General features: G+C 27.7%; 1 protein-coding gene across 2 annotated transcripts; it reads right to left on the bottom strand.

Moving 5' to 3' along the window:
* Positions 1–256: 256 nt before the first annotated feature.
* On the bottom strand, positions 257–26623 carry LOC114121433 (uncharacterized). 2 transcript variants are annotated; one of them, XM_027983771.2, is made up of 3 exons: positions 26426–26623; positions 5765–5932; positions 257–3088 (listed from the first exon to the last, which is right to left on the bottom strand). In XM_027983771.2, the coding sequence occupies exon 3, from the start codon at positions 3084–3086 to the stop codon at positions 1446–1448; it is 1641 nt and encodes a 546-aa protein (XP_027839572.2). In that variant the 5' UTR covers positions 3087–3088; positions 5765–5932; positions 26426–26623; the 3' UTR covers positions 257–1445. The 2 variants fall into 2 exon arrangements, with proteins under 2 accessions (XP_027839572.2, XP_050061877.1); XM_050205920.1 differs by lacking the exon at positions 26426–26623 and adding an exon at positions 24514–24570.
* Between the last annotated feature and the right edge of the window lie 239 nt (positions 26624–26862).

Raw genomic sequence — 26862 nt, 5'->3', positions numbered from 1 at the left:
TATTCTCAATCACATTAAATAGGTATTAAGAAACAAAAATTCAAAAACTATACAAGAAAATAGTACAGCATAATAAATAAAAAGTTACGAATTGTCTTAAATGAGTTATGCTATAGGCACGCAGAGATATCTTATTAAAGAGTATCATTATTTTGTAAATTTGTTCTTCGTTTAAGAGGTAGGTACACCTAGTAAATTTGATGTTAAATAATATCTATCAGTCTATAATGTTTATTTTCTTTGGACTTAAGAATAATATTATAGTTAAACTTTGTACATTTATTTATGAACTTCTTAATTTTATGATAGCTCTAAATTAATACAATAAACAAAATTGCTGTAACACAGTGACACAATTATGTACTAATAGACAATTAGTATAGTTGCTGTTCGTAATATTATTATGTGAATGAATTGGTTGTCTTTCGTTGGATTTCTTTCTTTCGCAGTAGTTGTAAATCTAATAATATTTTATTAAGACGTAGGTAGATACAAGGCATAATAATTTTATATTAATATGATATACATTATGATATATATATATATGATTAATAAACATGTTGATACAACAGTACAATACATAATATATATTTATATTATAATTTAATACAAGACTACTACACACATAATACAATATAAAAATAATGTATATAACACCAAATATCTACAGAAATATTCATATAATTGAGTATTGATTTTAATATGATAAAAAAAAATATATTTTGGAAATCAATAATAAAATATTTGGCAAAAATCATTAAAATGTCTTAACTGTAAAAGTACCTATTAATAGTTGGCATAAACATAAAAATACTTTAAGAATACCTACATCATGAACAGTATGGGATCTCAAAGATGTGAACTCTATATTATATGTTTCGAAGAAATATAAATCTTCACAGAAGTATGAAGTAGGTATCTGCTTATAAAAATTAATGTTTTGAAACCATTTATATTGTTTCGGAACCTCAATTCTGGTCGACGCTCTTTTGGCGTATGAAACGTATATAAATTCTAATATTTGAAAATAACTGATAAAATTAATGTTCTTTATAGAAAAATAAAACGTGATAAAAATATAATAGTATAGAGTTGTCCCTTCGAATAGTTTAAAAATATAGTCTCGTAAGTCGTATACAATTCGGAATTTGCGAGACTGCACTCGCGTGATAGGGTCCAGTCTTTTTGCAGCGTATGTAGATTTATTTAGTCGTCGATGAATGAATGTTAACGTTTTGATTATTATCCACTTGAAAATTTATATACGGTAGTTCTATTTCAATAATAATAATTTAAGATATCTACAGGTAAAACGCGCGCTTAAATAATCTATACAATATAATGAAATGTCGCACGTGCAGGAACGATTTTTCAAATATCTATTTTATATACAAAATATGATTATCATATATTTATAGATTTTGTTTTTTTAAATCGGGTTTTTGTCATATGGCGGGGAAAAAACCCAGTGATGACAGCGTGTTCGACACTCTGGATATGAGATCTCTTTTGTACCTCCAGATGGTCGTGTCGATCACGCTGTTCTGTCTAAATTCCGTGCACGTTTTCTTCAACGTCTTTACGCAGTCGGCCCGGTAATGTTGCAGATGAGCGTCCGCAGTGTCCATGGCGTACGAAGTGCAGCCTTGGCTCAGGCATGCCAGTGGAAAATGATTGTGCAGAGTTAACGCTCTTTCGGGGTTATGAAAGCATTTTACATACTGGTTCGGTTTCGTATAGTTCTTGCTCCTGTACACGTGCTGTAGCATGTGCATGTATTTTGGCATGGTCTTGAACCAACCGTGCGTGTGGATCAGATCGTCCAGGAAATAAACGTTCCGGACATTGTACGAGGCACGGGTTTCGTTCCTTGCCGCCAGAGCCTTCACCATCACCGTGTCCATGAGTTCCTTCCACGTCCTGGTCTGTATCGGCATTATCACCTCGTCGATATCTAATAGTGCTATGTATTCGTACGAGTAGAGGTTCCGGTATAGGCAATCGTTATACGGTATCAGTTCGTTCTGTCGTTTGTGGTTTACCTTTTTGGTCAGGTAAAGGTGCTGGAATCCCGGAACATTGGGCTGGCCGCCGGGCAGCGTCAACGGTGTTACGTGCACGCGGCCCACAGACTCATAGTGGTCGAGCACCTTGCTAATGTTCGGGTGTACTTGAAGCTGATAAAAGAATATCTTGTCAGCGCCAAGGATGTGCAACAGCTCGATCCACTCAACTAGCCGCACTGACAGGTCTTCGTACAAAAAGTCCAGGCCTTTGACGCACACCGCGAAACCCTTCTTAACGGCTGGTCGGTTGTATACCACGCGCAAATTGTTAGTGGCTTTGTCACACACATTCTCCACCAGTGACACGGACGCGGGCACGGCGTGATGGTGGGACTTGGGTATCTGGCATGCGATAAGGTATGGCTGGAATATGCCCTGCTTGTAGTTGCCCCACTTCTTGTACCATATGTATTTGTATTCCATGATTTTTACGATAACCGGCTGCCTGTGATCGTCGAACCAAAACTGACAGTGAGTCTTGACCGTCGGCTCGATACGGTTGATCATGCCCAGTATTCGGACTGCTGGCCCGATCCTACTCAGCTTTCGCACGTCATAGTAAGCGCTGTACAAGTGAAACGACCCGTTGGATGTCTGCAGCGACTGCCAGTACACGTTGTTAAATTCTAATTCGTATATGCTCGGAAACTTGGCGCAACTCTCGTTTTTATAGTACATTGCTTTGTTTTTATTCTGATTCCAATAGGACACCGGCAGATTGGGCAATCGTTTTTGTACTTGGTCCATAATCAGCTGTTCTGATTGCACCGATAGTTTGTCCACCCATGGCTCCACGGTTAACAGGCTCTCGTATGGCGGCGTTGTGGTCCGTGCGCTATGAAAATCAATCATATTCTGCAGGATCATCCTGGTGTTGATGTTGCTTGACTTCATTGCCATCGGCCGGTCTGATCTCCATAATGTTATCAACAATTGTGAGAGGCATAACAATATAGCCGCCCAAAATATCAGACGGTATAACATATGCCTCAGCACACCGATTCCGATAAATGCAGCCATCCCTGTAACATCATCAATACACGTCGTCAATATTTTCAAATAAAAATCAACTTATCCCATATTACCATTTACCATACATAAAAATAAAAAAATATTACGGTTGACCTTTTTTAGTATTATGTAATCTACAATTTTCTTTTATTATTTTTGATTTCCTATAGTGTAAATTAGTTTAATTAGTTGACTGGCGTATATACAAGTAAATTAAGTTAAATAATAAAATGAATAACTGATATGTAAAATATATAGTCATTACAAACTTTGACGAAACAAAAATTAAATTAAGGCAAATGAAGCAACAAGTCTATAGCAGTAACAGCTCAAGGATGAATGATGGTATTCCATAAATTTAATTGACATGTTTGAGGTTTTATTTTGGCGTGATGTATACCTATACTGTATAGCTTAGTAGCTTACAAATATTATTGTTTAAAGAAGTTTGATTTTTTTTTTTTTAATAAAATTAAAAAAATTATTTACTTAAAATAATGTATAAGGTAAGATAAAAAATTTGAATACAATACTACAATTTGTAGATAAGAATATTTAACATTTAGGTATTAATATTACGGTAAGTAAACAATTTTTTACTTAATTTGATGTGATTGAAAAACAACGGTTTTGAAAAAAAAAATATTTTTTTATTATTTGTATCGTTATCATTTTTTAAGTTTTTACTTTTTGTACCTTCTAATAATATATTCCAAAATAAAATATTTCAATAAATCAATATCGAATTGTAAACGAGTAGTTAAATATTTATAAGTATTTAAAGTTTAGATGAGCGAAGTAGTAAACCAACATTTTGGGTGGTACTCCTTTAAATAACTATAGGTACTCATACGAAATTTGATTTTTATGAATCAAAATACTTTGATAATATTCTGCTTCGGCCGCTTCGGGTGATATTAAATTAATTTAATGTGATATTAAAAATGTATACTGTCGTTCAAATACGTAAAATTCTCGATAAATGATAATGATTGTAAAAATATAATTTATTTTATGAAATATGTTGTTTTGTAATGACGATAAAATTATGAAGAAAAATATTTTTAATTAAGTTGAAACTTCAGAATATTGAATAATTGAATATAGACCTATAGACACTTAAATGGATCCCCTTCTAGTATAACTATAATGGAGTTGGTTTATAAATAATATACCTATGTTCGGTATTGTGTATACATATCAATGTGGACAAAAAAATTGATGCCTGAAATGTTGTAATTTATTTAAATACAGGTAAATAATAAAAATAATAAATTATCCGACCATTAGTACCATTATATAACGTTAAAGCCTTAAAGGCCAATAACTTGATTGAACCAAATAAAAATAAAATATTTATTTATTTCTGAATTTTGCGTTATGAAAATAAAGAGGAATCGAATGTAAATAATATGTAATACACTGTTAGATTTTATCATACGTCGTTATAAATTATAATGCACTATTTCCACGAGTAAAATTTGAAACTACGTTTATTTCTGCTGATGGGTATAATGTCAATATTATAAAGTATAAGTAGGAATTGTAAATTGTAATTCTTTTTGTGGTTGCATGTGTACTGTATTACAATATGTCAATGTAGGTAATACATAATTATTTGTCTATGCGGTACCTCTGGGTGTACTATATATATTATATGTTTATGTTACACAATACAATTAATTTAATCAGAAACTTTAAATTTATTACTTTTTTTATTGAATTTACATAAATAAAAAGTGTTCTATTCATTATTTAATAAAACTACTTATCGTACCTAAATCGGAAAAATATACTGCAGCAATCGAAATTATTATAAAAAGTAAACGAACAGAATAATATACAATAGGTAGGTTGGTAGGTATTGATTATTGTAGTTTAACAATTTACATGAAAATTAAATTTTTATTCAATTAAGATAACATAATAATAATTATTATTTATGTAGTTATTTTAATATTATTATACTATGCGTGTGAAAATAAATAATAAGATATAATATTGCATTTTTCATGATTATCAATCATCAGTTTAGGGCAGTGGTATTTTTGACTATAGTCAAAAAAGTGATTTGCGGTTGATGTTTGATTTTCAACAACATTTTCTAGTATAGGTATAATTGCTTTTCTCAGTCAATGACGTTTTTGTTCAAATAATGTATTTGTTTGTAGCACACATACGTTAATTATACATTGTTTCTTGTAAGGTCAACATTTTGTAAAATTATTCACATATTAAATTAACTTTACGTGATAATAATAAGATTTAAAAGTTATTTTTTCGTCATAAAAGCACATTTTTTTGTATTTAAAAATGTCGAGAATTGTTTTAAAATATTATCATTTTTTAAGATTTTAAGTAATATTTGGTGATAAGAAGCTTATAAAAATTTACTTGGCAATATATTTAAAACTTATGTAATATTGTAGGTTACATTTTAAAATTCTTTAACAATTATACCTAATACACTTCAGAAATAATTTAAATGTAGGTACATAGGTTAGCAAAGAACGTCTAGGTACTTTATAAATTTAATAAAAAAGTATTAAGTTAATAAGTATAATTGGACAAGGCAGGTCTAATAATTTATTTGTATGATTACATTTTGTAAATTAAATACATTATCTTATACTAGGTAGTAATCTTTAGTTGTTTATATTGATTAATAATGATATTATTATAAATACCTAAAACAGTATTTGCTACCGCTTATGCGTTATTTCAACATCATAATGATGGATTTCTCTGTTTGAACTAGATTTATTGGCACGCATTATAATAATAGAATTGATCATGGCTTTGGGTAGTCGTGTTTTCTGGACGCATAAGACGACGTTAGAATGATCAAACCATACCTGAAAAATATAAATGATTCCATTAATAATGTTGTGGAAAATATAATAAGGCGTACAATATGAATATTATTTAGTTATTAAAGTGTTCTTGAGAATGTATTATTTTCAAACGTCTATACCTACTGCAATTATTACTGAGCAATTATATATAATTTTTAGTTTTTGGAAAACATTCGGAAAAATAATTATAATATGTATCTATATAATTAAACGATATATTGAGAACTTCGAAATATGATAAGTATAATAACACATTCATATTTCGTCATATAAATTATAATTTTAGGTAGAATTTCCACATGGTGTGCAGTCAGTAGAGAGTAGGTAGGTACCTACTTTTTTTCGAAGTGTCGAACATCATCGTTTCACCGGCGATGATTTTGATCGGTATCGTAATTACTAATTAAACAATAAGCCAACATTATAATTTATTATACTTTATGCACTCTCATACTCATAACATAATAAACAGAATAGATATGAGTATATACGTAGTGTGTGTGTATATAGATTCAATTCGACAACTAATTATTATAGTCGATACTTTAAATTTTCATATTCTTTTTTTTTTTTTCATTTACACGTTTTGTTTAAATTTAGTTTCGTTTTAATTATTTTAATTATTTTCTAATTAAGTATGGGAAATGTAATGGTTAATCAGTGCGGTAACGATGTAATAATTATAACCATGCAGTTGTCCGGTTCATTAGACCATCGGGTTTAAGGTATATTACAATATCATGATAATTGGTAAATAATACAAATCAAGATTTATTCAATGCATTAAAAACGTCATAATGTACAATATAATAGTACGATTTATGTATCTACAAGGTGCCAGTTGTTAGAATTACGGCATAATAGCAATCATAAAATATGTGATTTGAGTTCAGGAAAGTTCAGCATCACTTCTACAGATTGTTAATAATACAATGGGTGATATTTTTACTTTTCAGTGTAAGTACCTATGTTGAACCATAGATATAGTAGAATAATATTTGTAGGTATAATGTCTAAAGCATCGTGTTTATTGTGGAAAAACTATAAAACACATAAACATTTTTTAATAAACGAATTATGCCTAGCTATATCCAGGTAAATTAAAAGTAAATTGTAACTATGTAATAGTGAACTTTTCAATATACTTTTGTATGTATTGTGAAATAACTGACACTTATAATTTAGAAAAAGTAATTTTATTATATTGACTTTTTACCAGATTTCAATACCGTGTTAAATATTAAAAAAAAAATACATGATAATAATTTGAATTATCCAACAACCAAAACGTAGGACAGACATAGCAGGTACTCATTATAAATACAATTGTGTTATTTTTTTTTTAACAATTTTCTTTCATTAATGATTTTAAAAGTAGGTACCTAGTAATTAAATATTCCATTTATTAAAACCAAATGTGTTATTTTGTTCCAAAGGATGCACTTTTACTCGTCCTTCATTATTTGCAGATTACCTATTCGTTTATATCAATTGTCGTTCCGATCTGTTGAGTTAATTTCTACATGCTATAAATATTCGTAGGCACTAAACTCATAACAATGCAATAATTCGTTTTCTTAATACCTACTTAAATCTAATAGATAATCTTCATCCTGTCAGGCGTCAGTGCTTGTTGTCCAATATAATATTATGTTTCTTAATTTTATAGAAAATTACACAAAAATCCATAAAGGTTATACAATGTTTAAGTAAGTAAAATAACAAGTCGTATATTATAATGTAGGTATAATAGGTCACAATTGTTTACAATGTCGGTCACTAATAAGTAAATATTTCAAGTATTTAATATAGTGTATGTACCACGTCCTACATCACAAATTCAATATATTGTAGTCTTGAATATAGATATGACAAATCACACTGAAAATCTATCTATTAAAAATGCATTGATTAAATTAAGATGACCATATATTTTATTAATGTGATTTTTTCATATTTGAAAATTTTAGTCATTTTTAAGATTGCTCTAGATGTGGGTTAAATTTTTGGCAATCATCCACGTTGAAGTGGTTATTGATCCAGAAGAAATTCTTAATGTCATGTCTTGAAAATTAAGAAAGATTGGCTGTACACCAGGGGTGTCCAACAAGTCGATCGCGACTTCCTTATGTTTTCTATTTTAAACAAAAGAACCGTATAGGTATAAACATGTTTATTTATATTTGTATAATTTTTGATTATTAACAACTTTTTTTTTTTTTTTGGTTGATCGTATCAACTTAAAATACTCAGAGGGTCGATTAAAAGTTCATAAAGTTAATAAGTTATTAGTTGGTATATAGGTACTAATGGCGGATAAAATTCCACAGATCATTTTTTTCACATTACTACCATTACGGACACATTTTTTTATTTAAATACATTAATCTCAGAGGTGAAGTTAATATAGGTAGGTAGATTTTTTTTTTTGATTTTTGTTTAATATCAACAATTTTCGGAGTGGTAAATTAATAACAATATATGTATACATTTATTCGGGGTGTTTTTTAAAAATTAAAATCACATAAACTCTATTGTTTAAATAATAGTATAAATAATTCAGTACAATTACTTAGTAGGTAATACTCAGTAATAGGTATACTCTGATTGGTAGCTTGTTCTAAGTCCTGAAAAAACGATGAGAAGGTGAGAGGGCCACAAACCTAGTAAAATATTCAATCAAATTTTCTATCTCCCTATAATAAAATCCTGAGAACCTCACTGACCCGCAATACTTTTATGAATATATACACTGGCTAGCGAACAACGGAACAACAAAGTGTATTTGACTATTCATAGTTATCCTATAGTTTTCATAATATCGTATGATATAAAATCGTAATAGTGGGTACTAAAAATTTTAAAACTGATGTTATGTATGGTTTTAGATTATAACTTTGAGTAGGTAAATATAGATACATCGTATCTAGTATCTACATTGTTAAATTAATTTTTCTTTATTATCATCTGGTATACAGCTATACTAAAAATCAACATTTTCAAAAATTGATTTCGAACTTTGGGAAATTACTCAGAGTAGGTACATATAATTTTTTTTACATTGATTTATTTTCTTAAATTGTTTTCTATATTTTGTTATTTTGTTTACGAATTTCAGAATATGTGACGTATATCACATAATAATTAATACATATTATTCATTATTTTTAGCAACAACTTTGAAATAAAACCCTGGACACGCCCCTGCTGATACATAAAAGAATCGTCCTATTGTAAATATTACAATATTTCGACTGATAGACGTTACGATGTATAAAAATAATCAAATATTCAAATGAAATAGTTACGCGGGCGTGAAGATATTGATACATAAAAAATTGCCACGCGTATTATCGTTGTCTTTACATAGGCCATGGACGTTATTTTGTTTAATTTTAAACCACAGAAATAACGTATAATAAATAATATAATTATACATGCATCTGTGTATACGTCATGCGTAGGTACTAAGAAGGTACGTCATGGAAAAAAATACAAACATCATCACGCGAAGGTTAAAAATAATATATAGTACAACATAATATTATATAATAATAATGACCTGCAATAGCTCAACGGCGACGTCGCACTTTTCTCGATAGATCGGAAAGACCGCGGGCGCTAGTTGTTCATCAAACGTCGAGGTCCTGAATATCATTATTATTTTATAATGTAACGTGATTTTTTTTTTTTTTTTGTTGAAATAATAATAATAATTTTTATTATCGTAGCGCGATGCGATGAGTGATGGTGGTTCGGTCCGCGCGAACGATTGTCAACAAACATCTGTTCGATCCGACTGGATAATTCGCCAAACCCCGAGGTCACAGCGAGCGAACGCGCCGCGGATCGTCGTTTAAGACAAAAATATTTATTTATTGGCATATTTTATCCGTCTCTATTGCATAAAACAATATTGTAGATGTCATTCGATCTGAATAAGGAGGTTCAAGGAATGTGGCGTGTGTGTATTTATAAAGGAAGATATCTACCACCGGTCATATAGTTTCACATTATTTCATATTATGAAAAAGCGTGTGTGTGTGTGTACACGGAAAATGAAGAAATACATTATGATATTATTATATATAGGTTTCCGACTCGCCAGTGAAAAAATGCGATTGTGATCGTACTCATATGTTGCCTTGTAGGTATACAGCTATTACCTACGTGCGGTTATAACTTATAATATTGTTTTCCTATATAATACTATATACTGTATCCGACATATTCGATTGTAATTTTAATTCCCACGTCCACGCCAAAGTAGCACGAGAGATGAAACGGAATCGAGACAAAATTACGTGATCCAACAATCGATAAGTGATAGAAACACGAGCAGCCTTAAATCAATATTATTACTATTAGGTATAGTAAGTATCTGTATTGTATATTATACTTATAAAGATTTATTAAAAACGTAACATACGTATTTTTTTTTTTTAATAACCTATGAAATCATTAACCAATTTAAAAAAATGTTCTATTTATATAATTTTATAATGCATATATTATATATATATGTATTGATACAGGGTTACAGAACTTCCGAATTGACATATAAGAAATAACTAAATATTCCTTACGATTCAGGGATATTTTTCTTAATTGGAAGTGATGTAGAGAACTTGACTGTTCTTAAAATTTTCATAACAGTGGATACATCACGCATCAATCATCTAAGTCATAACCACTCCTATAAGGCTATATAGCTCCTATAGGCTATGGACTTCAATGCTCATGAGTAGGAAATTTTTTTAGATATTTTTGGTGGTGCAAGAACGATAATTTTACATCGCTAGATATCTAATATGATATCAGTGAATGTGCTACATGACTACGTCTACACAAGCCAATAAAGCGTCTGCCTACAACTGTCTTATTCTTATTTTTAATGCGCGCCGCTCGTTCTTATTGTAGGTATACAAACGTATATTTACATGTTATTATACCTAGTTATGCATAGAAATAACTAAAAAATATATAATACCTATAAATATTTAACTATCTAACTTCTTCATTTAAATGTATTTAAAATCGTGTACGTATTTACCTATATTTTTTCTAATTTATGATAAAAATCAAGAAATTATTTCTTTTAGATATATTTATTATTAATAACTAGTAATATTTATTTATGAATTGTTAGTATTCATAATTAATACTTTTTTTTCAGTTTTTTTTTTACGTTAAAAGCATTTTAATATTTTCAACCAATTGAAAAGTATTTTGTCTATATGTTTTAATATATACATGTATCAGTAACAAGTAAGACTTCCGCAATTAACATAAAAGCAAAAACTAAATACTCGTATTCTTGACCTTATCCTGGATGTATGTATACACATTGCATAGCACAATAGTTAACATGCAGGAAATGAACAACTACGTCGAGCATAGTAACTATTTATATTTTTAATATTATAGTCAATATTAATCATTAAATACATTTTGCATTTTCAAATATTTAATATATTAATATTTGTAATTCACTTAAAAATTAAAACATCATAAAACCCAAGGAGAGAACACAGATAATGTTATTACTTAAAAGTTTGATAATAGGTAAATTCATTCTAATATCAAAACTAAAAACACTAATACACTATTGAAACCTGTGATTGAAAATTTTACCAAGTTGTATAGGTGCGTAAGACAACACATATAAGTGTGACGTCCCCTTAATCGTGATTTCTCAATTTAAAAATATAGAACTATAAATCGATACTCTTTGATAAACGATAATATACTGTATAGGTATACAGTATATTTATAGTTGATAAATGTTTTTAAAGTTGGCATCATGAATTCCAATTTTATAGTAGTTAAGATATTATTAAACAATAATAATTATTATTATAGGTAACTGTAATTAATAATAAATTTATATCACCGATTGTATTAATTTATCTATTATCATTTCACAACAATATAATATTAGCATCATCAATGGTTTTATCTGATTGTTTTTAATTATGATCATAGATGAAATACGAGTATATATCATTGTTTTATTTTAAATATTGTTTTTTAATCGGTATTTTTATTCATTAAACATTCTCACCTATCAAGTATAAATTATTATTAATGGTTTTTATAACTTGAAAATTTAACCCAAGTTAATTTAGTAAAATTGTATGCGAATTATCAATACTAATGTACAAAATATGAATTAGGATTATTTATAAATTATAATTTATAATATACATTAAAAACAAATGCTATGTTAGAATCAAATTTTGTAAAAGATGTTCTTTGGGTGTACACATTAGTAAGTGTTATGAATATCTATTTAACAATGACGTATACTTTCCATGGTTGTGTTTAAAAAAAACATTAATTACTATTCTAAATTTTTTAGTATGTATAGGGTCTTCTATAATTAAGACAGTAGGTTTTTAATGGCCCAGTCCGCCCCTGTTATAATAACAGACCACAATAATTTTAAAACAGATTAATTTTATTGAACCAAAATGAAATTTAAAATATTTAAGTACATTTATTGGTTAATTATTTTTATTCAGTTATTGTCAGTTTCATTAAGTATACCTGCATCTAAAATTAAATCTGCAATTAAAAGATGAATTCTGAAATATTTTAAAAATATAAAGTAACGATATATATACCTATACGGCTATACAAAATTGTTTTAACGAGATTTCGTTTTTTCAGTATTTCTTCTTAATTATTTATTGTTTTTTTTTTTTTTTTTTTTTTTTTAAATAAAATACGGAGAGTTTTATAATTTCAACCCCTTTTAAATTTCAAGTACCAACTAGATCCAATTTGCCAGAAAACAATCTCAATATTTAAATTTTCTAAAAGGGATATCGGTTACACAAAAATTCATATTATTGAAAAACCAATATACAGATTAAATGTTAAATAAATAAAATTTAATATTGCTTAAATTATATATTTTATATACTATAGATTATTAAAGGGTTATTAAAAATACATATTTACATAATGGCCGTTTTAAAATATAAATAATAAATGACACATCATCATATTACGCCAAAATAATATTCAAAAATAATTTGTTGTTTGTATTTTCGCGTGTAAAAAAACTGAACTCGATTCATCGATACAATTTATACTCTGAGCTTGACATAGTCAATCATCATCCTACGCGAGTTATTATACCTACTTTGTAAGCCTTCACTGATAGGTTTTTTTTCTACTCACTCACCAACAAAATTTAAGGGGAGTCTGTAAGGATCTATTAGGATCTATTGAATATCTGTTGCTTCAAAGTTTAAAAAACTAACTCCTGAGTCCTGATATGTCCCCACAATATGATTAATTGAAAATACTTTATTGATTAAACATAAAATAATTTTTTTAATGATATAGTTTAATAGTAGATATAGGTACACTAAGCAGTATAATTTAGTTTAGTATAATATTATTTGGCATAATGGCATTTAATAACAGGTACTAATACAACGGCATTAAACTTGAACTGTTGAAGTGTTATTATTGTAGAAAACGAATGGCATTTAACGAAATAACGATATATGAATATTTATAATAACGGCGTTTCTATAATAATATAATATAGTGGGCAAGGTAACCAATACGTAGGTATTATATATATCTTAACGGTTTCGTTGTGTTTTAATTTTCGTAACGCAAGACAATGGTATACATTATATATTATAACCTAGATAGAATAAGAACAGTTTTAACGTTTAGAATACTATGACGATTATTTTTATAACATATTTTTTATACCTACTCTATAGATGACCATAAAGTCTTGAATACGACTTAAAAACTACCCGAGTTTAATTGATACATTATTTAACCTATGGCTATTCATAAAAGGTATATAAGTATATATATATTTTATACTGGATAAGACGTAAATACATTTACAATATTAAAAAACAATAGTTATAGTAGTATAGCAACAACTGTTGTTGTAATACAAATGCAAGTTACACTCGTACACCAACGTCGGGTTGAAGATATTAAGAAAAAAGTCTATAAGAGTGGAAAAAAGAATATTAGGTAGGTACCTTCTGATTATTTTATAAGTTAAGAATATCCTTTAAACTTCAAAGTTCACCTGAACTAATTGTTATTGGTGCAGGACTTTATAATATAAAAATTAATCTTTTTTAACATACCATTAAGTATATGCGACATGCGTATATATGGTTCTAGATAAACGATTATTTTTGGTATATATATTAAGTCCTGAATATTTTTTACAATAATTTATAAAAGAGTAAAAAAACATACTTGTGACAAATTTATAGTAAAAGAATATTTATTTTAAAAGATATTTTTCTCAGACTTTTATTTTATTTTAACCACCTTCGGATTATTCTAAGTATGTTAATAAACACTGAATATCAAGTACATCATAATATATTTTAATATTATTTTTCTTGTAATAAAATATATCGATGCTGCGTTATAATTCGTTTAGCCATTTGCTATAGTTCCAAACACGTGTTCGTTGCCTCAGTACATGTGTGTACTATATTACTACTATATTATATGAACACCGCGGGATGTTATCCAAACTCTCCCCCTCATGTTTCATATTTAGCGCATTTTTATAGGTCGAGTGAATGACGTCGATAGGGTCGAAACATGATAATAATATATATGTATTTCACTATTTTGTAAACCAATTCGGTTTAGGTTAAGATGTTGAAAATGCGTTAATAATATTTTATCGTCGTCCCATATAGACACCAACATATACTCGTAATAATAATGTATATTATAGTTTATGCTTTATAGTTGTGTACCCATCATGGTCATTATACCTGACGGGAAATAAGGCGAAAAACTATGGTAGTGACGACAACACCAAAACACCCACACACACACACACATACGTTAAATAAATATACTTAAAAGGGTGTGTTACCCGTCCACCTAATGAGTATTATAACGAAATTCATCTATGCAAAAGTCTAAAATTATTATATTATACTAGTTAATAATACATATTTTGTTAGTTAACCCCCGTGCTTTTCAACCTAAAAGAGACGTGAATTATTTTAAATAATCATTCACAAATAATTATATACCTACACTTATAAAATAAATTGCTAAATGTGTAAATAAATAATTTTTTATTTAAAAAAATATATATATATTTATACCAATGTTATGAGTTATAGTTATACACACATGTATAATAGTTCTAGTTATATTTATTATATTACACTTAAACGTAATACAGTAATATTAAAATAAAACTTAACCAAATTTGAAAATTTGCTAGCAGGATAAGGTTTTGATTTAAGAGATCGATGTCCTACTTACCACCTACCCATAGGTGGATACGTGAAAAGTCATATTCCTGTTATTATTATTATAACGTCTAGTGTGATCATATCGTTTTCCTCGGTCCAGTTGGCATTAAGAGACCGTAAGCAGAATAGATGGAGACTATACATAGAATATTATATAGGTAGTATAATATGTACCTATACCTACTGCAAAACCAGTGCGATAAAAATTTACAAAAAAACATGAGCAACAGTACCTGAGACGTGCTTAAAGAATTTAATGTCAACTATATATATACGTCATTAGCGTAGTGTTGCGTTTTTTCTTTCTTTACGTGCGTCGTAGCAAAAAAAAAATCGACATGGTCTCCAGTTTTCTATATACATCTGCAGAAGTGCAGAATAAGAATTCATATAGGTAAACGCAATATAACGTGCATGGTGTATAGATATACGGAAATAAACAATAGACATGCACTTATATATGACAATATAGAAGTATATTTATAGTCACATAATAAGAATAATAATAATGTATTATATATCGATTAAAATAATTTTTCCAAATACTAAGTGGTATCGTATAATAACCAATGGAATATAAACCCTAGTGTTATAGTATTTAATAATAATTACGATGTTGGTATTTTATCACAATAATATTATTAGGTCTAAACAGGATTAGTCTAAGACAAATATGTACAATACCTACTATAACCTGCATGATTTCGTGTCAAGTTAAATTAAAGGTACTATAAATAACAGTCAAGTTTGTAAAACAAGGTATAAATGTATGCAAAAAAAAAATATATGATAATTATACAAAGTTCAAATAATTGTATCATTATAATAATTATGATCTGCAATCATTTGCCATTTATTACTTATTAACATCATCATTGGGTATTAATGTGCTTATTTGGTCTGAATGCTGCAGACTATAAGATGAAAAACGATTGCCCTTAAGAATATATACCCACCTAACCTGGATTCTACTTTTATTATAATAATCATTATAATTCTGTAAAATGTATTACTGAATACTGCTTACTGGGTGTGTAAACGTAAAGAATAATAATTTCAACATGGTCGTGTTGCACCCATGATATCAATTGCTTTTTTGACAATATGAAATTAATTTCCAAATTTTTATATGTAACGTGCGATGAGCAAACGTTGCATTAATATTCGAAAGAATCTACGAAACTTTGGGATTCAGGAAAACATATCGATTATAACGATTTATATGTATTCAAACATTTTATGTAAGCATGAGCAAAGCAAAAATTTGAAAATGTTATAAAATATAAAGTTATACTTACTATACGAGGATAATAAACTAAAGAAAGAACAATACATTTTATAAGTACCTATATTGGAATTAATATTTAATTAACAATATTTAAAATAAAATAAATTATTTTATATTTTATTATTATTTATGACGACACAAAATATTATGAACTCATGGTGACATAATTATGTACAATATAACACTTTTTCGATAATCAATTTAGATTAGATATTATAATAAGTATAACAGACTAAAATCAGAAATTAAACACGAATTCCACAAATTCAATAGGTAGCTTTTAAATTTTAGCACAACTAACCATAGTCCATAACATATTTTTATTTTAAACGAATATCCTCTATAAAGTATATAAATACCTATATGTTTTTTAAATTTGCATTTACTGCAATTAATTGTTCATTATAATATAAAAATATTAGTGAAGTATAAAATATAAAATGTTTAAATTATAATAATTGACTAGGTACGTATCACACTTTAATACTAGTGTATATTATGGCAGTTAATGTATGTAACGTTTATTCCTTCTTTGGCAGGTCTCCACGAACATAATATTTACATATACATTATGCATACACAATAATTATGTTCTGCATAATTTTTTTACATACCTATTTTAATATTTGGACGTACTGACGTAACCATACCATATTATTGTCGTCACTTGCTGCTAGGCATTTTGTTTTAAAGCCTAAAAGGGGGAGGGGTGGTCATTGAAACTTACTTATCTCCTAATAAATAAATAAATAGTACACGTGCATCTGTGGTTTATGCCACAATGAAATCGGTGAATTAGAGATTTCAGTAAGTGCATGTAACGTGACTTTAATACCTATTGTAAATGTATGTATAGAGAAAACTAAACAATTTCTTAAAAAATACAATAGGAAGTTTTTTTAAATTATATTATTTTTAGAACTAATAACTATTTGAATTTTTTATGACTAATCATATTGTTCACAGGAAACAAAATTAAAAATTCTTTGAATTTTTCAAAATGGTTCGCAATAAAAGAATTAATTTGTATATTAATAAAATATTATAATAATTTAATGAAGAAATACATTCTTTATTTCTAATAAGCACATTATTAAGCACCTAACCTCTCTGTGTGTCAATATTATTGAACTAGGTATAAAATAATAATACTGTTATTGTTATAGGTTATTAAACAATACATGATAGGTTGTCTAGTATAAAGTTCGTATTTGAATCTTTTTACATAGGTATTTAAAAATGTTTCTGAGGTTAGAGAATGTCGTTTAGCTATACAATATTAAGAATATCTTAGAAAATATTTTAAATTATTAGAAATAGTACTATAGTTAATTTTTATTTTCATTTATCGTAATCAATTTTAATTTGAGGTAAGTACGTATAGTTGTATATATATATTTTTTTAATTATGGATTTGTTTAAAAAAACGTTTTAAATAGGTCTTATCAATAATTGTACATCCAATAATTTTTATATATGCACAATAACGATATATTCAATTGAGTGTCTCTTTTCTCTTTTAGAGTACAATATTATAGCATCCTATAATGATTTCCAACATAAAACCCCGAACTTCAAACTTACATATGAACGTGTAAAAACGGTTGGTTGGTGCAATAATTGCAAGTATTATGATCATAGTTATAACTTATAATATAATATCGGAGGACGACGCTTTAAACGGCAGTGATACTTAGGCTAAGAATGTCCGATCACTGTGAGCTGCAGTTACATCGTATATACACGTGTAATGTATACATATATACAATATAAATATATGTAGTAATTGTAATAGAAGTACCTCTCACTTGACCCATGCGGTATATGCCACCGTCATCGTCAATCGTATATAATAGATCTATATAGGTAATAAACCATTAAATGGATTCTCTCTCCCGGTCAATACTATTTCCTATAACGCGATACTATATTCTTCCTATTTGATTGATCTGCGCATAACATCGTGACGATACTAACTATAGTATTATATTATTGTAATATCTATAAATTACCAATTGCATAGTTTACAATAATATGTATATTGGCTTTTTTGTATATTATAATTTAAAATTCTATAATTTAGGTAGATCATATGTAACACCAACAGTGTGATTCTCCAAACGTATTCACCCCTTGTTTCCCCTCATTTTACTTTAATAATGATTTTATTAAAATTTTGATTTTTGCTATTTGTATATACACTTAAATATTTTATTTTTAAATTCTTGAGGTATTTTCTAATACTTATAAGGAATCCTGTGTTAGGCGGCCCGAATGTCCTGTGATGATACAGACTTCTATTTTTCAATAAAGACTTCTCTAACTTTATTGTAAATTATTTAATGAATATTTTTTTTGAAAATTTTAATACATCGAAATCAAAATTTGAACGAATAATTATATAATTTATTCTAATTTATTCTAAATTATATACCTAATCCTTAAAAATGGCTTTACAAAGATATAAAATGGATGTAATGTTTGGTCAAGTTTTTAATATACTTGGATAATTTTTCCAAATTATTAATATTGATAGATATAACCATATATAAGTTATCTTTATAGATTTAAAATATAAAGGTAAATAATTAAAAAACTAATCGTTCGAATTTTGATTGAGATACGTCAATATTTTCAGAATGATTGTCAGCTAAACAATTGACAGTATAAAAGTGGGTTTTCATTTGAAAAACAGGAATTTATTTCCCTTGGAATTTCTTAAGTTGAACAAAAAATTTTAAATATGGTTTTTAAGTATATTTTGAAATAAATAATCTGTATAAAGTTTGTTGGACGAATATTTTTTGAAGTTACATACAATAAATATATTAGGCATAGACCGATACGGACTAATAATAGGCAATACGTATTATATACATGTTAACAGTTGTACATAATATTTTGCTAACTTAACATAAACAATTAATTTAGGAGGTAACACATTTTAATGCATTTTTTCTGACATTTAAATAAATAAACAAAAGTGTGGGAAATATTTAAACACTTAAACCTCTACATACCAGTATATTTCCTTTGCAACACAAATGTGGATTACCTTGTTGATACTGACTTTCAGTAAAACTCGTTGAAATGCAAAAAAAAAATAGTAATTTATACATTTTGGTTTTAATTGTTAAAGTTATTACTGACATTACTATTATTAGGTATATATTAATATATTAATATATTAATTGTATGAACTAAATAGTATTATTCTACAATTATAGTATTATACATTAAGATTAAAACAATACATTCAGTTTATAACCTCGGAAATTAAAAGAAAATCTAACAGCCACTATATAAGATATATATAAGTTATTAAATCTTTATTTAGATATTTGCTTCAACTGCTTCAAGGTAAATTCATAACAATACAACATGAGCATGAAAGTTTGACGATTGTGATAAGTAAATGAATTAAAATAATTTTAAAAAAGTTTCTCTGGATTATTGTAATTTATTTTGTTAGTTGTTTAGTTGTATGTTAAATAAATACATTTTTTGAATTCTTAAATAATTATATATAAAAAATATCCATTATTATTAATAATAAATACTTTTTATTTTTATAAGTCAACTATGTAATTATATACCTAGTTAAGAACTGTGATCCAAAATTTCTAATCAAAAACAGTCAATTTAATTACAACAATTACATTTACTGCGAAGCTTATTATTTCAATCGTATTTTAAGGAAAGGTATTCGTTTGGTATCCACATACCTTTTACGATGTTCATTTCAACGCGTTTTTATAATGCATATGTATAACAGTGTCTAGACCTCTCTATATATATATTTTTAATTTGTAATAATGATCTATTAGGTACATACTATTTCTGATTAAATCCAACTTTTCCACATCATGAAGTTCTTTCAATGTTGAACGTTCTCTTCAAACAAGCTTATACTACATTTTTGTTTTTAATAAATACCGGCACCACGTTCGTATTCTTGTATTATATAAAAATAAAACCGTATTTACATGTTGTATACCATACATTAAACCTAACACTGCTATTACCTATACAGAAATACATAAGAATATATAATGAATATAGTTTTTTTTAGGTTTTATTTTAAAATAATTATTACGTATTATCAATAGTTTTAAAAAAAATGTATAATAGATATACAGAGTGTATCACAAATAATCTAACTCATTCAAACGTAATTTTATTGTAAAATTTTCATACCTATAATCATTATGAAACACAGTGCATATAGTTTTTTACATTTAAGAGAATTTGTTAACTTTTTTTTCACTCAGTAGGGACAGTTATTTGTTTATATTTTTAATTTTTATAGATTAAATTTTTTACTACACCTATATTTCTACCTTTATTATATTCTTTTGAAGTTAAATATCTATTTAAAACAGTATTTATTAATCGAACTAATCGTATAATCTATATTTATGTTTCAGTTTAAAAATCATTCAATTAGTTGTACCTATTTTTATTCAAAATAATAAGAAATCTAAACGCATCAATAAAAATTAGTATTTAATTTAATATATATGGTATACAACTAACACATATTTTTTCAGTTTTTTATAACAGTTTAGGTCATCAGAATCCTCATAAATGTATCATGGCTTCATTCTACAAACGAGTTGTGGTCAGATAAGATATATAACGAAAGTGATGTCCCATAGTTTTTTATAGGTCACACGGGTTATGTACATCATTAAATAGGAGACTATACTAGATAATAATTCCCAAATTTATTTCAAGTTATTCAACTTTTTTTTACTATTGACGCAACTATAATTACTATTTATATGTCATGTACGGACAACTTAGAACATATAGAACACATGTTAAGTAAAATAAAAAAAAAAATGATTTTTGTTATACGGTCATGAATCTTACTTTACTTTTGTCATAAAATGGTTATAAGTTTTATATTATGAGCGTAAATTGAGGTTTAATTATGCGAATCTTTCGTAAAATTATGCATGATGTCCAGTGACATAATTTACAAAATATGATAAACATAAATTAAATGTTCTAAACAAACAGGGCATAAGCATTGAGCAATAATAATATAGTATAAAATATATAGTAATACTTAATCGACTCCCGGAGATCAACGAAACAAATAAATATACGTAGAAATACTAAAATACTCACATATTATATTAGTCACATTATATAGTTAGGTATGCATAATAACCATGAGTCATATTGCAAGATACCATATTGGTACCAAATAAATTAATTTATCAAGCTCGATCTCATGCTTTGACCAATTTTCATTATTTTTAACAAATATTTCACAAATCAATTTTAAAGTTAGGTAAAAGTATATAATATTATTGTATAGTGATCGATTGAGAGGATATTTGTTGATGATAGCCAATAGAATAATATAAAACTTCCTATAATAGTTTAAATTTAAAAACTAAATCATAGGCCAAGTTACAAAAGAATATGGAGATATAACTATATAAATAATTCAAAATTAATGAATCACATATTTTCAGTAACATAATTATATTGCCCTAGATACAGCCGATGTTTTGAAGATCTTTTGGGATAATTAGTTTAAAGTTTATGGATACTCATTAGGTTCCTAAATATATTTCGCGTAACCATTGGTGAAATCGAACTTATATAATTCATGAACTATTTAACGATCACAAATCGGGGAAATTTAAGTGTAATACCGATTATTTTAAATTGAACTTTAAATTTATCGAACTATGAGGCTATTATAATATAGAGCAGTAATTACATTAAAAATAGAAATATAAAAAAATATTATATTTTCATAATTCTGGGCAAATTAACTACTTATTTTTAATGTATGCTGACTTATAAAATACTGTAAAATATATTACTTTTAAAAATTACTCGTCGTCATATTTTTTATGTACCAAAAACTAAAAAGTTGAGTTTTGGTGTAGATTAATAATAAGCACAGACAGACTTTTTTTTTAACAAATATAATAAAGAAAATATATAAAATTTATATAATAATTTTTATTTAATAAATACACGATTGATAAATTACAAAAACCATTCATTAAGCTTAAACAACTAAGTTTTTTCATCGTTGTAGACTATTTCTCTCACAAAGTCGAAAAGTAGTTAATGTTTTATTTTGAAAAAATTTAATTTTATCATTTTTAAATGTAAATTGATAGACATTAACCATAGTATATTGAAAAATTGTGTTTACTCTAAAAAGTGAAATGTTAAAAATATATTCTTTGAAAAAAAAAATAATTTTCGAAATTTATAAACTTTCTTAGTTCTATAAGCATAGACTTCTAAAATCGTACACATCAAGAAGTTTTGTGTTTTATAAGAATGCATTAAAATTGCAGTTAAACTAACTAATATAACAAAATTTAGGTAAGTATTAAAATATTTAATAAAGTATAAAGTAAATATTTTATTTATATTTACATATGAGAAGTTGTACGTTTATACATTTTACATAAATAATAAGATTCATATTAATACGAACATTTTAGTATACTGTATACGCATGATAGCTACTTATACTATAGTCAAGCACGTATCCAGGAAACATTTTCGGTGGGGGGGGGGGTTAAAATATTTTTAATACATGAATTAAAAATACATAATTATATTATAATTTGTTAATACTATTATACACTACAAAATATAAAATTTCCGGGAGGGGAGTTGAACCCTTAACCCCCCCTGTATACGGGCCTGACTATACTTATACCTAGATATAAGTATAGAATATTTTATTGTAAGTTATGTGTTCTGGTAAAATTTATAAAAATAATATGAGACAAATCTGAGCGCGAATGAATGTATTTATGCGTATTAACTATTAAGACGCTTAAATGTTAAAATGCAAACCGTTTTCAAGTGTAATTTGACATAAGTACATTATAATATCATATGTGATATGCACCTATTTATATTATAATATACCGTCATCATATTTTTTTTTAAATTGTCGTAATGAATGTTGTCCTGGAGGTTTTGAAACTTTAAGGTTTTGCAGCACAAACCAAATTATTATAAAACACTAACCGCGTAATGAAATTGTTAATTGATTTATGTCCGGTAAGCAAAACGAACAGTTATGATAAATTATACATAAAAATGTACCTACCTATAATCAAACAAATGTGTATTACATAATACATGAGTATATTTTAAAATATATACACATTAGTCTGACAGGTACAAACAAGACGAGCATTTAACGATTTATTATTTATAATTCGAAACATTTTAAATCGGTTTACAGGTAAAATAATTATTTTTAAATAAAAAAATGTAACAATAATAATTACAGCCCATTAATAAGTTATTAAAATTATCATAAAAGTTTATTCAAATATTAAATACGACGACTATAGTTTAGTCTTAATGGTGTACATTTTATAGTTTGGATTTCAAGTTTAAAATACTTCTTTGCATAATAAATGTTGAATGTTGCGCGATAAATCGTGTATAATTAACAACAATTATTAATTAAACCCATTTATACTTTAAATATAATATTATACTCGTCTTATAAAATATAATTATTTATCAAATCGCATTTAATAAGAAAATAAATTCTACATGTGATATATAGGTATATCGTCTGTCTATAAAATTAAACCTATGTGACCCTATAAGTATATTGCTTTAAAAATCAAATCCGTATAACAGTGCGAATCTTTGAGTTTGTAATAATTTGCGAAATGATTACCAGCTGCCGGCTACTACCTAGGTACATGAACGGAATTATGGTACACCATTGTAATTTTTTCACGCTATAAATAAAAAAACACACTCCGGATAATATTGTGACGTGCTAACTTAGCTAGATTTTTGTGTAAGCACTTTAACGATAGATTTACAACCGTGATATAGCTGGGCCCATTTATTTATAGTATAGACTTTCATCAGACGTGTCCGATCCGCGTTCTAGTGTTACATCCCCCCGGACGCGTATACCTTCCGGCTACCAGTGCCAATATCATTATTATTATTTATTGTTGTTAATACTATTTATTTTTATTTATTACCTGTCTACTTTCAAAGTGCTCAAACGCCGCCGACGGTTGACATCAAATGCGAAATAGCGGAGGCTGTATCAGTTAAAGGTTATACACATTAGGTTACGAAATCGCAATAATACTATGATCATTATTATATTATGGTTGTAATGGAATTTAACATTTAACAAACTATATTACTACTTGCCGGGTATAAATGCGCCCTCGTTAAGTTACTTCAAGGCGCTATTCCACTATCAGTGTGTTTCGTACAACGTTTTTCGCGGTTTTGGTAATCTGCAAAATTTGATATAATATTATTATATACTCGATATTTTTCACAGTTGTCTTACGAGGAGTATGTGTAAACGCTATAACCGCAGTCGATGTAGTCGGATTATTTCAACGTAGTTTATGGTATCAATTGGTCAATATCATGGACAAAACAATCATGGAGTGCGTTAAACACAGTTACGCGAATACGGCAGAAATCGAATAGTGCCTTATCGTTTATATTATACTGTCGCCGTTTTCCGCGTAAACTCGAAACCGTACCTGTACAAGTTTTTAAAAATAATTAACTACTTTACCGCGTTGTTATTAAATGGTTATTAAATTCGGCTATTGATGACTAGTGAAAACTTTTAATCAAAATAATACTATATTTAATTTGGCGAATAACAAGAAAATTCTGAACACAAATTACATGATCTTATGATGATATTACAGTGGAATAGTAAGTAAGCCGTATAGGTAATGTTATACCTTTAAAAACTCGTCGATTATTATTTTAACAATGGTCACCTGTGATCCGTGTGATGTAGTAACGATTATGTATTTATATATAACAATATACCATAATATTTTGTCACATATATTCGGATTTTAATTTTTTCAACTATGGTGAACAAAATGGGGTAGACACGCAATTGAGAACTCCTGCTTAAGCTTTGGTGCTGAAGCATCTTCTTTCAAATATTATTTCAAAGACACATTCTCTTTCGTTTACTGACGATTATAATTAAGATATATTAAGTTAACTTATACCAGAATCGTGTAGCAAGTCTACGACTTCTAACAGTACATATACCTAGAACCTACCACATACGATAATATTATTATTTTATACTCATTTTAATTTATATATATTTGTATGATTATTATAAATATAGGTGATAATTCTTATTCTTAGATTAGTTCCTATTCTACAGAGGTTTTCAATTTTGTGGTGTACATAATATTGTTAATTATTATAGTTGCTATTAACCGAGCTCACACTTATTTCGTTCACTTTTTCTCGCATGCGTTATTTCATGTAAGTACGCAAGAACAAAATTTTACGAATTCAAACAAGCCATTTAAGATGTAATGAAATAAAAATTGGTTTTGAAAAAATGTTTAATGTATGTGAACTCAGCTCAAGGTCGAGTGTAAAATTTTTTACGCACCAAACTTGCAAAGAAATATTATAATGTATCGTGCAAGATATTTGTATCTGACGTGTCATAAATGAAAATTTAAAATAATAAATAAGTAGGTATTCAATTGAACGATTGCAAAAGTTCACAAAAACCATATTAATAATATATCAAGCAATTGTATTTTAGAAAAACCACGCAGAAGTTACTATAGATGATAAGTCTTACAGACATAGTCTTAAGTGTGTTAAAACGATTAGTATGACCTGGGATCCAACCACTGGTATAGCAGTTGTAGACAGAGAGCCTAGATAATAATATAAAAAAAATAATAATATAATATTATATTATACAGGCTATCTATTAGTAGGTATGTGCCGAATATTATTAGCTCTTCGATAGTCGGAATATTGCTGTTTTTCTTGTTCTTACACACCGAAGAACACGAAATAATACAAAAAAATCGGCTTGTGTTTCGCCGACAGATATCGCAATTATATAATTGTTTTATTGTATGTACTCACGGTATGACGTTCAAAGTGGTCCGTTTCTGTTGGTCAGAAAAAAAAAAAACGAAAGACGATCGTCGACGATGGGCGAGGAGGACGGTGGACGACGACGCGTGGCGAATACACCTAGCACAAGAGCGGTGCCGAAGTAACTGACCGGCTGCAGTACGACGTACGCGACTGCTGCTGTTGCACTGTCTGGTCGCCGGCCGAGGACGGTGTCTCTCTCTCCTCCACGGCACCACCGACGCTGCCACCACTACCACCACCGTACCTCCTCCCTCGCTACGACTACCTACAACGTACGACGGACTGCTCTACACGTTTTATTACTATTATTGTTATTATTATTATTATCATACTCTCTCGAACCGAAATAATAATAATAATAATAAAATCGGCATCGGGGCTACACGCAGCAGCTGCTGGTCATGACGCCGTCGTTGTCGCTC

This window comes from Aphis gossypii, chromosome X (genome assembly GCF_020184175.1).
Source record: "Aphis gossypii isolate Hap1 chromosome X, ASM2018417v2, whole genome shotgun sequence".
Classification (NCBI taxonomy): domain Eukaryota; kingdom Metazoa; phylum Arthropoda; class Insecta; order Hemiptera; family Aphididae; genus Aphis; species Aphis gossypii.
Note: the sequence above shows the minus strand (reverse complement) of the source record. Positions and strands in the feature narration are given on the sequence as shown.